This window comes from Haliaeetus albicilla, chromosome 28 (genome assembly GCF_947461875.1).
Source record: "Haliaeetus albicilla chromosome 28, bHalAlb1.1, whole genome shotgun sequence".
NCBI classification, from domain to species: domain Eukaryota; kingdom Metazoa; phylum Chordata; class Aves; order Accipitriformes; family Accipitridae; genus Haliaeetus; species Haliaeetus albicilla.
This window is the reverse complement of record NC_091510.1, coordinates 8,008,299-8,024,686: the sequence shown is the minus strand read 5'-3', so window position 1 is coordinate 8,024,686 and position 16,388 is coordinate 8,008,299. Positions and strand designations below refer to the sequence as shown.

Sequence of the window (16,388 nt, the reverse complement as noted above, 5' to 3'; positions counted from 1 at the left end):
AAAAAGAAGAGCCTAGGAAAGGAGCAGGAAAAAACAATCGACTGGCAGAGTCGTAAGTGTAAGAAATAGAGAGATAGTTTACAGTGGCTGGTAATATATATGTATTTTTATAAAATACACATCTACTACAGCACAATTACATATTCATTCTCCTTTCAGTAGTTCAGGAACTAAGGAAAAAAAGGCCCAGGTCTTAGGTCTTTCTGTATGCATTTCTGCATAAGCATCTATATAAATTTTTTCATCATGGATTTGAGAAATTAAACAGTGATGATATATTAAATTTTAATGCGTATTAGATAGAAAACCAGACATGACTATTATCTTTGTACAATTAATATGCAGCATATAAACATGTTTATTATCCAAAGACTGTTGCTTTCCAATAATTGAAAATAAATTATTAAACCTGTGGTATCCTTAATCTGAAAACATTAGAAATTTTGCCTTTATTTATAATGTATTCATTATAAAATACTTTCCTGTTGTATTGTCTCTCCTGGTTTTGCTTTCTGAAATACTTAATGAAGAAGCCTAGAAACTGTTTTGAGTTAGTAAGTGTATTCCTTTTGAGTTAGCCTGCACTTGTATTGCTGAAGAGCTTAGAAAAGATGCTGTGCCCTTAGAGGTGCTGCCATTTGAATGAATTATTAAATCAAGTTCCTGTACCATTTTTTTCAGGAGAATTCAACTTCAATGGTTTGACAAGCTTTAATGAATAAAATGTTACTAAGTTCACTTTGCAACATCCATGTTCCTGGTTGTTGCTAAGAATTCTTTTTAATTATTGGTGGGAAGTCTTTGGCAAACTCTGCCATACAACTGAGAGAGATGTTAGTATATATCAGAGATATTAGTTGGGGATATGATATGTGTTTCTTATACATAATTTGTAATTCAGTAATTGTATCAATAAATTGTTGAGATCCTCTGGGCTGCAAAGTGAGGTCTAAAAATGCAAGATACATGATTTTAGGAATATTTACTCAAAAAAACCTCAAATACATATGATAGTGAAATAAAATGCATTTAATATACTACAGGGACGTGACTGTACATGAATGATCATGGTTTTCTAAAGATAAAACATACAATGCTTCAAAGTTATTATCCTTTAATTCAAAGGGCATTTTAGAAAGGCTAAGTCAAGATTCTCAGAAATACTTTGGGGAGCTGCCCAATTTTGAGGTACTTTTTGTAGATCTTATCTTCCAAAGATAGGTTCTTAGAATTCCTGGTTAAAGAATTTTAAGGGTTTTATCACCCAAATTTACTTTTTTTTTTTCTGAAGAAGCTGGATGGAGTAAATTAATCCTAAACTAACTTAGTTCTGTTCCTTGCCAAAACAAAATGAATTAAGGAATAAAAGAAATGCTGCGGACAGAGTATATCTCAGTTTAAGGAAAGCATTTGTGTACTTGAAGTATTTGATGTGGTTCCATGTTATATGTTCAAAGGGAAAATTGACTGCATTAAATTCACCCAGTATTAAAAAAAAAAAAAAGTAAAAAAATATATAACCTAAAGAAAGAGTGGCAATTGTTCAGTTAGACTACTTATCTGTCTAATTTAGGACCTTGCCTCTACTGATGGCCAATACATTATGTTCTCAAACACACTACTTTATATTCCTTCCAGAAATCGTAGTTATTTCTTTATGCTCCCTGGTAACTAATTTTTCTTTTCTATTTCTTGAGGTGGGTTTTGGTTGGGGTTTTTTTGTCTGTTCTTGTCTGACCACTGCTAAGATCTTAATCTCTGTGGTACCTAGTGCCAGTAAATTGCAAAAGTAGGTGTGTTAGAATGACCTTTTGCTAATTATATTTTCTGCCTTTCAGTTTCACATAAACTTACCTTGCTTTTGTAAAAAACAACAGAAAAAAATTCTTTTTCCCTGAGGTATAATTTCTCTGTAATACACATACATGAGCCATGATGGTTAGTGGCTTAGTCAGAGTTAAGCAAGATTCACGTATAGGTCCTACACTCACTGATATTTTTATTAACTCCATAAATATTGATGTGCATTGCTGGTTATATTTTTTGTTTTAATACTTTCCTGAACATTGGTAGTGTAGTCACCACTAAGTTGCAAGGTGGGCATAGAAATATTTTGCAAGAATTAGAAGTAATTATTTTTTTTATACCTAGCTAGTCAGGATGATTTTTTTTATACCAATGTCCAGTTTGTGAGTAGGCTATGACAATCATCAACTCCATTCTATCATCCTAATCTGGTTCTGGCCAACCAATGTTGGACCTTTAGATGAGTCTCCTACATATTTACATTGTCTAACTGCCATCACAATTTTGTGGTTTTCTTTTCTCTGCAAATCTTAAACTTTATTTTCATTGTACTTCTTGTCTTGCGAACTGCAATCTTTAGACAGAGATTTCCAGAAGCACCAGAATTTGGAAGTGGAATGCAATGGGAACTGTGCCTCTAATTGTTATTTGAAATACTGCTCAGAATTCTTAATTCTTCTCTTCCCTGAATTCTAGTCTTTCAGGGAGCCTCTGATATCAGTAAAACACTGCTTTCCAGGAAAAAATTAAAAAAAATTTGGACCTAAATCTTGTGATTCCTTAATCACCCCTAGTTTAAAAAACAGCCCATAAATACACTACAAAACAGTTATCAATTTCATTTCTCAGATAAATTCAAATTTTACCATTCTGTTAATCAGTGAAATTAATTTAATGAAGTTTAATAATGCCTTTCTTACAGTGGAAAGACTTCAAATTAAAAAAAAAAGCAAACACAGTAACTTTTATTTCACTTTCCTTTTTACATCTTTTTCTCAATTCTTCTTTTTCCTCTTGACAGAACCCCCACCTTGACTTCTTTTGCCTTCCTTTCTTTGATAATGAGAGTCCTTATGAAGTCTTCAACTTTGTTTTAAGCAGAAGCTTCACTTCTTTAAATAATTCCTGCTTTCCTTCTCCTTTCTCCTTAGCATTAGTATTGTCTATATATTCTAGTTCCATAACTGCTGTCTTTCATTTAGGATTTGTAAACTCCCTGTGTGCAATAAACATCTCATTCTTAAGCTCTCTCTTCATGCCTTTACTCATATTTTACCGAGCAGATTTCTGGTGGTCTTCTTTTCTTTCCTTCTTTCTTTTTTTTTTTTTTTTTTGGCTTATGCAGTCTGATTTAGAAGTTTGCCATATTGTAGAAACTAAGTAAGAAACGTCTTAGAAGCATGGGATCAAATATGGAGGTACTTATTAAGTAGTCCTTTCAATTTCTCAGCATTTACCTGCTTAGCAGACTTCCTAGAAGATAATGGTAAAATCTATTCTCTTTCCTTAGAAATGTGTAGAAATGCTGTAAATTTGTAGAAGATATTTACAGTACAAATTACTTAAAAGCAAAATTACTTAAGCAAAATGCTGAACCCAGTTTACCTTAGAAATCACAACTGCTGTCACAATTTTAGGAATAAGGCTGTCTCTCTGTAAGCCACATCTGGTTATATGACCACGTGAATACTACTGGACATGCATTTTGTCCAATAAAAGATAGCAAGATGATTCTGTACTATTAATATTTTTGTGCTCAGAAAATGGATATAATATGGATATAATGGATAAGAAAGGGGGTTACAGTTCTGAAGTAATTAAAATTTACCAGGGTTTGATACCTAGTAGAAAATATGAATATTGTTTTGAACATCCTTTCAACATAATATTTTTTCCCGCACAGATACCTCTGTACATCTTACCAGAATGCAAAAAAAAATATGCCTCAGTAAAAGAGCTGTCGACCCACCATACATTAATGCATAGCATATATTTACCCAGTCAGAGGAAAACAGAAACTAATTAAACCTATGTTCTAAGCTGAAAGAATGCAAAACAGCCTCAGTCTGGAAACCCTTAGACACCTTAGAATAGAATGGTACCTAGGCAAAAAGCCATGCAGAGAGATGGGCTAATTGAGCAGTGGCACAACTCTATATGAATTTGAAATTCTTTAATGACTTCCAAAGAAGAGCTCGCTCATATCCTGCAAACTTATGGTGCAGGTAGATAAAGCTCATAATCTTAATACTGTGTCACATCCAAATTTTTAATCTGACATTGATGCTTTCTTTCAAATGATCAGTGAGAAAAGGCACTGTATTAGAAATGAATAAATCAGTACAATACTCGTCATTATATTTTAAACATTTTTCAGTATGCTGAACTTTACTTGATGGCCTATATGTGAAAATACACAGCACAATGGAACTTGTTCACGTGCAGACCTAGATACTAAAACCTACTTTTCTGAGCATGGTGCTGATAGGATACATTTTATCCACATGAGAGAAAGTATTTGACTGCAGGTTCAAGAGTTCTGGCTTTTTCCAGTTCTGTCACTAACCTGTTAGTTGTATTAGGAATGTCATTTTGAACCTATATACATCAATTTTCCTATCTGCAGAAATAATAGTCATGATATAACCCATCCTTGTATAAAGTTTATGTATCTGCGATGAAAGGGTGATAGCATCATTATGTTTAACTGTTAGGAAAGGGAAGGGGCGTCCTTCTCATTTGTGAACTGGATAAACTATTTGGAAGCTGCCATGTCAACAAAGGAGTACTCTTATAGATGGATATACACAGGCACAGCCATGCAAACAACAAACTAGTTACAGTATGGTGACAAAATCAAGGGATATGTCAAAAGGTAGAATGGTTAATTCACAAAATAACTGGTGACAATGTAGGTCTAACTCATGCTTTCAGTTTCTTAAATTCACTGATTTATTTTTTTTTTAACTGGGGAGATGTTGTATTGAGTAACAATAGAAGTGCAGTAGTCCTTCAAGAAACATTAGTAAAATTCAACAGTTTATAATGAGGAAACTAGGAAAAATCAGGTATGTACCATGAATTTCTTTCCAGTATAGATATAAATCCTGTGTTCAGAAGTGAAGTAAATCAGTATAGGTGTCGCCATTTATGTGTGCAGAGAGCTATTTATCTTAATATTATCTGCTTGAGAAGAAGGCTTCTCTCAAAAGTGAACATAAAATCATGACGTTAAAAGAGATGAAATCCTGGCTTCATCAAAGCCACTAAGCCAGATTTCAGTATGATACATGCATCTAATACACTATGCAAAAAAACTTCAATTTTTTACTGGTTTTTTTTTCTGTTCACAGGTAGCACATCTGATATTTCCCTGTTCTTGCAGTAGGCAATCTTAATAACTTATATTTTCTTAAGATGTAAGGAAACATACGTGTAGGCCTAGCTCATTAGTGTAATTCCACTGATTTCCATGCCCAAGTGTTTTAAAAATTCAACTATTGGTGAGAGTGATTAAGAAGAAAACCTGGACCAGGGCAGTACTTGTGTATAATTTTGCATAATGAGAATACTCACGCATGCAAATTTGACATATTCTGCAGGATCAGAACTTTTTTCTATTTGTTACACACAGCCAAAAGATACTGCTTTCCTAACCACTTGAAATTATTATGGAGATGGATATGTATTTTTCTATATATTAGTTAACTGTCAAACACCACATACCTAATCTTTTTGAACAGACTACAGAATGATAATTTACGAGATGCTGCTTAATTCACTTTGAGGTTACATATTTAAAAAATTACCTAAATGCAGATTTTAAAGGGCACTTAGAACTTGCTTTCATTAAATTTAGCAGAATAGGGAGTAAAATGATACATTATTTCATGTAATTTCATCATCTGTGTTTTGAATTACAAAAATCATTCAAGAACTATGTATAACAGATACACAGAGGGACTTCCTAAATTTTAAGTGCTTAATTTTAAGGCCTGATAGTCTTTTAGTAGGGTTTGAGGGTTCAGAGCATGTGACGAGTGGGGGTATGTTGTTTTTTTTAAAGAGAAACCAGGTTAAAAAAAAAAAAAAGAGAAAATCCATTCTGAGACATTGACTTACATGTAACTACTTAGATACACACTTGGAACCTTGGAACCATTAGACCCACCACAAGCATTTCTGTCATATGGTATGAGTAAATAATAACAATTTTAGTTTTCCTTTGCTGTGGGCTATTTGTCAAGGAGCTTCAAAAATATTTCTCAAGTCAGTGCCCAGGAAGACCCAGTAATGAATGTTGGGCTGTTACAGAGTTTTTGCACTGGATGGCGAAGATGTGTCTATAGATTTTTTCCCCAAGACAATCTTTCTTGCCTTGTTTTTTTCCTTCTAATTTGTCTCTTTTTCATTGCTGACTTTTCCACACTTGTGTTCTGTAATCCTTTCTTTTACTATGACCAACTCTTCTTTCTGCTCCTCCAACTTCTTATTCCAGCATAAGCTTCCTCTCCCCTCTTCTCTTAGGCTTCCTTTCCACAGTCACCATCAAGTCTTGTGTTTGTTTGCACAGATCCTTGTCTGATTACCTTTTTCCTCTCTCTCTCTTCCCTTTTGTATCTAGATATTCCTTGCCAGTATTCCTCAGATTATGAATCTCCTAGTTGAAATCTCCTCCAAATTTGGCCTGGTTTAGTGTACTATTCAGGCAATTCTTGAATCCAGAGTCTTAATATACTTATTCTCTGTATCCTTTCTTATTGTCACATGTATTTTCACTTCTTTTAATTACGTAAGTTCTGAGAGTTAGGGCCCACCTAGTGCCCCTTAATCCATCTTCTTTATTCTTACTCAGTTCCCCTTTGTCAATTCACAACTTTTTTCTTCCTGACGTTTTCTCTCTGCTCTCAGTGTCAGTCTATTTGTCAAGTCATTCAAGGCTCTTGTGCCACCTATGTCAGGGTATTGCCAAGTTACCCTTAGTTTCTCTCACCTTAACTCCAAGTCAGTCTCATCTCTCTCTCAGGTTTTAATTCCAGCCCTCTGCCTCTTCTCTCAGTCTCCTTTCTGTAGAGGCTTTCCTTCTTCCCCTCTCCATGGCTCCTGTAGCTGGGCTCTATCTGCTACAGAGAGCATGAAACAAGCAGGCTCTTCAGTTCCCTGACCTAGCATGATCTTCAACATTATTTTTAGGAATAGTCTTGCTTAGCTCAGTGTAATCTCATGGTAAAGCGTGTTTCCATGCTGACTGGTATTTTAGGGAATATAGCCAAAAAAATCAAGAAGTTCTCCTCCGATCATGTAGAAACTTCCATTTGTATATTCTTGATCCAAATTTGGACAGATCCTAAAAGCAAGTTTCTCTTATTTGGTGGACTTCAAGTCCCCTCTGCAAAGGGCAACATAAATATTTCACATATTTTCTTAAAAGTGACTGACCTTTCAGAAAGCTTCAGCCAAAGGCAGATACTCTGTATGTAAAATTTTATCCTAAATGGTCAAAATTGGGGAAACAGATAAGGACCTGAAATAAAGATTGGGCTTTAATAACCAATGGTGCTACAAGTCCTGTTCATAGTTAGGAAAATGTTATATTTTACAGTAACATATTTGGAGCATTATGTTTATCATGTTGTTTATTTCAAGTGTGTAGAATGGCAATTAATAAGTGTTTATAACTTATTCTTGTAAATGCTTATCTATCTGAACCCCTTCATGTGACTGAGTCACATTTTAGTGTTCAGATTATTCAGGTATGTCATTGTCAGCATGATCTGATTAGAACAACATCAATGTTTGATAAACAAAGATAGTTAAGTAAGTTCATTGTTTCTATAAAATTTTAAGATTAGTCTCTAGTCCTACCAACTTGAAGTCAAGGAGATTTACAGACAAAGTTAATCAGTTGCTTACAAAAAAAATATAAATTAATCATGAGTGTGTTATATCTTCAAATCTCCATATGGAAAGGAGCTATATCTTTACATATTATGTGGGATTTCATATAAGATGCTCCTGAGGCTTCTCAGTGCTATTCAAATATGAGTGTGAAATACAAAAAGTTAATGTAAAATTGCAATACAATAAGTATATTTTTGTTTTGATGTAAAGAATGCAACCAGAAAAAAAAATTTTGATCCCACTTCAATATAGCCATAAGTAATATTATTAAAAAGTAACTTTTCTGAGATGGTAGCATTTACATTTTTCACAGACCTGCTGAACCTAGCTTCTTTCTAGAGCTTAAATTGATGTAAACGCTTTACTGCTGAGGATTCGTTCTGGTCACTTTCATTAAAATGTTGAAGTTTTTTCTCCATGCCTTCTTATGCTGTATTTGCTCTTAAGTGATACAATATGGTAAGGACTTTGAAATAAATTATATCTCCAGACACACAATGTTAGGTGGATCGATAAATGCCCTATGACGTCTACTATACATCATAAAATTTCTATCATAACCTGTTTAACAAAGCTTTTCTTCTTGGACACCAAGAATTTCATTCAAAGCATTTTACATATTGCATTACTTATCAAAACAGAGGATATGTAAACCTTGACATTTGTTAAAAGACCCAGACTTTAACCAAAAAAGACCAGAACAAATCAATAGCAGAAAACAGATTAAACAACACAAAAGTGACTGCTTAGAAATGGAAGCATGTGAACTTAACCCAAGACAAGCTTTCAGCACATACTCAAAAGAAATGGTTATTTGATATATACAGGCACCTGAAAATCTCTCAGACTATACTGGAGCTTCATATAGTCAAATATTGCAATTAATAGAAGTACAGTATAATAACTGTTACAGCCTGTCTTCCGAAGCCTAGTTTGGGATAGGAGAAATTAAACTGCTTTTCTTGGCTAAGATTTTGTTCCCACATGAGTGGGTATTAGAATAACTGTATATCATGTTAAATTATACATAATACACTTGCCAGGTTCTATTTAATTCTAGTACCAGTAGTGGTAAAAAAAAATAAATTATTATTATTATTATTATTGCTGTTGTTCTTGTTGTTGCTGCTGTTACTAATGTAAAAGATATCAGTACTTTATAGGGTAAAACCAATGTAATAGTTCTAATTTCTATTTAGTAAAGATACTTATATCTTGAAACAATGTGAATCTTTCTGTTGTTGCCTTTGAATAAGGCGCACTACAAATATACTCATGGAACATAACATGAAAAGAAAGTATTATGATCATGCTTACAGTTATTCATAAATCACAAATGCACATGTGCATACCTATGTGTGTATATATGCATATTAGTGAAATATATGCCTAGCAGATCTCTTTATATTTATAGCAGAATGCGACTGTAAATGTCACCTCTTATTATACCTATTATCAAAAAGTTCTGATAATAATTTTATTGACTCATATATGCTGATACATGAACTGTTTGTTTGCAAGACGCGTTGCAGTTTAGGGAAAAATGGAGGTACTGCAAATCCAAGCTTGCTGTGAAAACTGCTCACATCGTTAGTAATGCTCTAAGAGAAAGATATAAGCTCTCTCAAAAAAAATATTGAGGTGTAAAGTAAGACTTTCAAATAAAGTACACCCTGAAGAACAGTTGAAGGATCTCACGGAGATTTTGAATATTTTAATAATACCTGAATATCTGACCTTGCAGCACTTCAGGTGTGTGCTTGGTAGAACATTTTTAAAAATGCAAAATGTTTTCATTTGCTATCATTCATTGGTTTTTGTTGAATCTTTGCTTTATTTTTCCATACATTGAACTAAGTATCCTCCCCACCTTTTATTTTTTTCTCGCCTTTTCTTAAAATAAACAAAATCTCATGAAGCGGTAAAATTGCACAACTTCCCCTGAGCAGGTATAAATGTATTTACATCCAAGGAGGAGAAGTAAAGCACAATAAATATAAGTAAAGACAACAAATATAAGTGAAACATATATAATAAGGATTCAGTTACCTATTCATTTTAATATGTTTTGTTTGGTTTGGTTTTGGTCTTGGTGTTTTTTTTAAGAACAATGAGACTATATTTTTAAGGAACATTTCTGGGTTCACTCCCTTAATTCAAAGTGGCATTATCATCCCTTACCTGACTCTCTTGTCTTCCCTCATCCCCTCGATCTAGACAAAATTCTAACCATTTCATAGTGGAGCTGTCTTTTTGAATACTTCTAAACAAAAAAATTGCCTGTTTGAATAATGTAGAATCAGAAAACCTGTTGTAAACACAGGTATTGACAACAAAATAGCTGAGTTTTAGTCTTAATTTATATGCAGTATTTTTACTTCTTGCAAGACTGTACCTAAATGCTTACTTAAGTATGAAGCTGCTCTTACTTCACCACAAGAGTGTTCATACCTAGTTTTTTCACTGAAATAGCAAAAGACATGAATTAAAAATAAGCATAGTAATTTGTGGGCACATGTCTAATAAATCAGGTAAGTCCTATAATTGCAATGCATTCCATTCCTATATATTCATTTTTCTTTCTGTTAGTTCTTGCATTAAACTCTAGGAGAAAGAACTGCAATAAAAACTTTTCTTATATTTGACTAATACCTTCGCTGTAAATGAGGTGTTTCTTTGCTTTATGACACAATTTTTCAACCATAATTAACATTTAAGCCACTAGCAGTCTGTAAGTATAATGTCTGAGAATTCGGTATAATATGAATAGGAGTAAGCAAACTTCACTGTGCCTATATGCCAGTCTGACTCATATCTGTATTTGAGAATTCTTCTTCAGGGAATAGGCTGCAGGATCTCCTTCCCAGTTCTATCTTTCATCACTCCAGTTAGACCCAAAACTGGAACAGCAGGGTTGATAATAATACCCATTTCTCAGTACTATTATGTAGGTCTCAAAAGTGCTTTATCAGAAGAGCAAACATGGTTATGCCCATTTCAAAGATGGGACATAGAAAGGGACTGATTTACAGTGATTTACAACAAACCTGTCTTGTAGATGTTTCATTCTAAATTAGTTGATCATTCCTTACAATGGTTTATTTTATTTGGCTGAAAGTGCTGAGAACTGTGTGAACGATGGAAAAAAAGAATACAGAGTAGTCTATGCTTTAATTCAGTTTGTCTAGGTCACTACTGTACAGTAAAGTTTAAAGCAGGCCCTAGGAAATCTAACCAGCACTTCAGGCTAGATAAAGGGAGCTGTGACTGTCAGACTTCGGGGTAGCCTCAGATTTGTTAAACCTGCATTCAAGGGAGCAGAGAGTCTACACCTTTAGAGTATCCGGGATTTTGCAAAAATACCTTCAGGCTGAGGAAGTTATCCTGCTCTATTACTGAGGGTCTACAAATCCTGAGCTATGATTCTCACAGACATTGGAGACATTGTTTTGTCAGACAGCTTATATGCACTCAAAATTGATAAGTTATTATGTTTTAGTCACAAAATATTTGACTACGCTGGCCTCTAAACAATGTTTAAATCAGTTACAATTAAAAATAAAAAAAATTAAATTTGTGAACTTTTGACTCTGAAGTTTAGACAAGTAGAATTCATGCTATGACAGATGTGGCTGTTATTCTGCCAAAATAAAAGGATATATTAGTAATTTATGAAGACTTTTCACAAGTTTCTTGCAGCAAATTACAGGAAGTCTTTGTGCTTTTTTTATGGAGTAGTAATATACATTTCATAGTAATGGAAGGACAGTATATCCCTTCCAATGAATTGCATATAGTTATAAGTGGAAAATCAGAAAAAAACCTACATTTACAGATTCCTGAAGTCCATCACGAAAATAATATTTAGCAGTACAGACAGGTTCATAAACAAGTGAGGTTTTTAGTCCAGAAATAATCCAGATTAGGCAATTAGGATGAGGTTGACTTCCTGATTTGCTACATTGACTCTATCACTTCTAAACTAATTTTCAACTTTAGTACTGATGCTTTTGTTCTGGCATTTGTATTTATTCTGTTTTTAAAATAATGTAATAATAAATATTTGTTTTGTCAAAATATAGAAATAAATAACTGGTATATCTAGTTTACCTTTATCATTGATACAGCCTTGAAGATGAATGCACAGGACAGTCAGTCTCACACATAAGTTCCCCCAAAACTTCTTTTCCAGCCTAAACATGCAATAGCTATTCCCACACACACACACTTTTCTTTTTAGCAAAGAACATCTTCCAGTCTTAAATCTTTTTGTTGTTTAACAATGCTTGCTACTTCAGAAAACATCTCTTTAAATTAAAGGGATGCAATTTTTTTAATATTATTACCACATTAGATTTATTTTGAAGTTTCACTAATTAACCACTTCATTTACTAATTTGAGGGTTTCAGCCTTCAGTGAATACATTATGGTTACCAGTCAAAAGAATTTATGGAAGGTTTACTGCTTGATTAAATAACTTTCTTCTCTGCTCTTTAACAAAAGCCTTGCTGCACTAGAGATATCTGCTAGCATTTCAGGTGTTAAATAAAAGGATCCAAAGGCGAGGAGACTGGGAATGCTGTAAAGGCAAGACGTTAGTATTTTAAACCTTTATCAGGTAGACCTAGAGTAAGTTATATATGTTAAGAAAAAAACCAATTGACTACATCTGTAGAGCCATAAGAAAACAGAGATCATGTTAAAAATACTTGAAAGCCCTTGACTGCAAAAAGAGAAGACTATTTAGTAAGATACATTTGCAATAATTCAAAACTTCATAAAAAAGGGAAGTGTAGGCTGGGAAAAGCTCCTGACATTTTGATCTAGCAGACTACAGAAAAGCATCCATGAGAAAACAAAGAAATTCCTACTGTTTGTACTTTATAGCTATGTTGTATATATTAGTAGATAGAATGATACTCAGTCATATGATTTAAGCTTTGTTTTAATTTGGGGTGACTATTTTTTCTGAGAAATCTAATTTTCCTATTGAAAAGTACTGAAAAGTTAAAAAATCAAAAATACTTACTAAAAATATGTAGTTAGTAATCTTTTCCTTTGATAGGTGGCAAAAAGATATTTGTAAAGTTTTTATCTGATAAGCTAAGATTGCATGCTGATTTTATATATTTTTTTATATATATATATATATATATATATATAAAACTGCTGTACTGTGAATATCATATCACTCTCTTGCAGTTTGAGTTGTCTTCCATAGTTGCTTTCTTCCTTACAAACATCTAAGAAAGATATTTCCATCTGTAAAGTGTTGGTTTGTGTAAAATAAATATCATACCTTTGGTCAGGTCTACAGGTTATTTTATTTAAATAATTGTCTTAAGTATTTTGTAGAAACTATTATCTAAATTACTGAAGCATCTGTATGCATGACAAGGAAAGCGATTGTTTCACCTACTTCTATGTTCGCTTAAACTTGCTGGGACACTGTTCAGCATCCAAGTTTAAGTATACTTGAGCTTTGAAAAAAAGAAATCTCTCTTTTATTTGGTCTAATATAGCAAAACAATTGTTAATTAGACATATCGTCCGAACTAGTCCTCCATCCACTTGAAGGATGAATGACATTACTAGTTTCTGTGTCAAAAGCATTGCGTGTCTCTGTATGTGTTTAAAATATGTTCAAAAGATACAGACAGTGGCACTTTTAAAAACAAGATAATTTCGTGTAGTAATTTTACTGTCTATTTTAATAAGGAGTTTGTTTTTAAAAAAGTACTACCTTGTGAAAATACTTGTATTACTTTTAAAACAGTGAGCAATACATAATTATAAAAGTTGTGTACTATCAAATTAGACATATTAATGTATATTATTATCTCAAAAAGAATATGATGCAGTGAAATTTGGGGAGTTGTATTTGTTTGGTTTTTAATTTCACATGTCTGTTTATTGTTTAGAAAAGAATGTATCTACTCCAGAAAAATCATGTTTGGGTCCATCTCATAAAGAGCGGATATCATTTCGAGACCATCCAGTGCAGCTCAGCGGAGGATGGGGAGCAGGCAAAAAAAGGCAAAAGCTTAAAAATATTAGCTGAATATTGGAGATAATTTAACTAGATGATTTAATCAAATCTGGAGAGTATATGGAGAGCTGTTTCTTTTTAAGCCTGTGAATATGAATTTTTGGATTCTTGTTTATTACCAGTAATAACCAACAGTTTCAGTTAATTGCATTTGACTTATTTTATTATACGTGGTTACAGTGGTTTGGGTTTTGGGGTGGTTTTTTTGGTCAAACTATTTTATACCTGTCAGTAAGTTATCATAGTTTGTGTTTTCAATTGCTTATATGTTCATGTGGTGTAGAATGCAGAACTGATTAACCCTACAAGGACTGTTGTACAGTGAATAAGTTTAGGCCTGCTTATAAGAACTGGTTGAGGTGTGTAAATGTAATAATGGCTCATGCTCATGTGATGTATGTCACATATCAAAACACTGAATTCTCATTTTCTCACAAATAAAATCCATGCTTGCACACTGTGTTGTGAGCTATATCAGCCAGTGGTGTCATTCTTACAGAAGTCTGTTTAGAATATTTTACTGAAGCAGCAAAAATTCACAGTAACCTACAACTGGTAGGGACACACATCTTTTTTTAGTAATGTGAGAAGTCCTCTAGAACTTTCATCCTAAGTTATAGTCATAATATGATAAAGCAACCTGTTACATTTTTATACTTTCAAAGACTTCTTACATTTTCCTAGAGGTTTAAAGAAAAAAATAAATTTACTAAGTTCTCATTTTGTTCTGGGGTAATGTAACATTACATCTACATGACACTGGTAACCCAACTTTATTTGTTCATGTAGCCAGACTCCTTCAGACCCATGTGTAAAAGTTTTGTGGTGCAAGAAGATCTAAAGAAAGAGAAGAAGTGTTGTTATAACTAGTCATGGGTATCTAACTCGTTACTTCTAGTGAATGCTTTGTCCATCACCATACAGGACAGAAAATGTTCCCTGATTCCAAAGCCTAATGTTATTTTAATGTTTTCTGCTTTGAAGGTAGAAGTTGTTAATTGATCTAGAGAAGTCTGTCTTTGGTATTTCCTCATCTGTTTTTGTCAATATTGTGAAGCCTCAACCCCCTACAGCCTGGGAGAGAGGTGGGGAGGGTAATAGGGCTTGAAACTTCAAGTCAGTAAAGAACATAAATTCTTATGTTGTGGCTGGTTTTAAAATGTACTTCAATTACATACGACATTATTTTGTGAGGTGCCTTTTATGCTAACATACGCGTGTGACTATGGATTGAAAGCAGTTATCACCATTTTTGTGAATACTCACATTCATTTTCAGATTAAAAGATGGCTAATCACATGGAAAACCTCCAGTAAATAACCTTGCTCGTTTGACTCAGCGTGCTGTTTTTCTTATCATTTTACTTTTGAAAAGTCAGTGCAGCCTACTTCAGAAAAGATTTCTTTACCTTTCTGAGGAATGATGGTCAGTGAAGATTGCTCGGCCTTCCTGTAGAAATGCTGTGGTTGTCAGCACGGTATAAAACATCACTGGATGCTTACGTTATCTGGTTAGTTTCCCAATGTATGTAGTAAGCGTTAAACTGGATTTCCAGATCTGCTGTATAATGACTTTTAAATGTCACCCCCAAAGACTGGAGCTTTTGTGATTTCAATTGTATCATCAAGGATATAAGTTTTGTAGGAAAAACTTTGTTAGTTCAAAATGTCTGCCACTCTATGTGGCAATGTGGTCAGTAAATAGATACACCAGTGTTATGGCTGTTAACTGGAGATCAAAATGCAAAATAAAGCAGTTCACAGTTTCACATTTCTTGCAGACTATTCCCTCTATTTGTCTAGAGTGTCCATAATATACTGCACATCACCACAGCTGTAAATAAGAGATACTTGTATTTCAGATTTCATAAATCTTTCTACATCTGTATCATCTATATCTAAAAAAGATCTGCTGTATAAAAGTTGTCATACCTGATCTCTTGCTTTCCAGGTGTTTCTGAATGAGAAACACCTTGAAGCCTAAATAAAATGTTTTGGCAACATTTTTAAAGGCATTTTATTTTGCAAAGAGAAAATAGTTGCGTTTTAACATACAATTTACTAAATTACAAATTGGAGTGACAATATTTGCTGACATACCTTTTCAGGTCCATAATATGCTTAGTGTGCTATTCCATAAGTTGATAGTGTCATGCATAGGTTAAGTGGTATACCCAACACAAGTTAAGTTATAAAGTATGCCAAAACATGTTGCTGTTTTCATTACATAACATTGCCATATGTAATAGGATGATGTCTTATTATTGTATCCAACACATTTTTTTAAGAATTGTAGTGTTGAAAGTACAGTGTGTCTGGTCAAATATGGATAAATGTGCAGGGTACAACTTCTCTTCGAGCTAGCAGAAAGACCGTTATTGCTTTCAGGAATAAGGAGAAGCAACCCTAAATCTAGGCAAATGCCTGCTGTTCATAGTCACATCTTACAGTATGTAAGGTGAGAGGTAACATGAATGCTACGCATGGTGACATGTTTATGAATGAATTTTTCAAGCCCTGTTCTGCACAGCAGAAAGCTGTTCCATGCTTTCTTTCTTGGGTTTTCTTTTCCTTCTCTGTTTGTTCTTTTTTGTTTTCTTGGGTTTTTTTAATTTTATTTTTTCCTTCTTTT

The 16,388-nt window shown here is 33.5% G+C and overlaps 1 protein-coding gene across 1 annotated transcript in view; it reads left to right on the top strand.

Annotated features, from left to right (window-relative positions):
- LRRIQ1 (leucine rich repeats and IQ motif containing 1) overlaps positions 1–15,091 on the top strand; it is a 114,895-nt gene extending 99,804 nt beyond the window's left edge. Inside the window, exon 27 of the mRNA XM_069773709.1 lies at positions 13,630–15,091. Within this exon, the coding sequence (XP_069629810.1) occupies positions 13,630–13,769 (140 nt within the window). The 3' untranslated portion in view covers positions 13,770–15,091. The remainder of the gene's footprint in view (positions 1–13,629) is intronic.
- Positions 15,092–16,388: the final 1,297 nt, after the last annotated feature.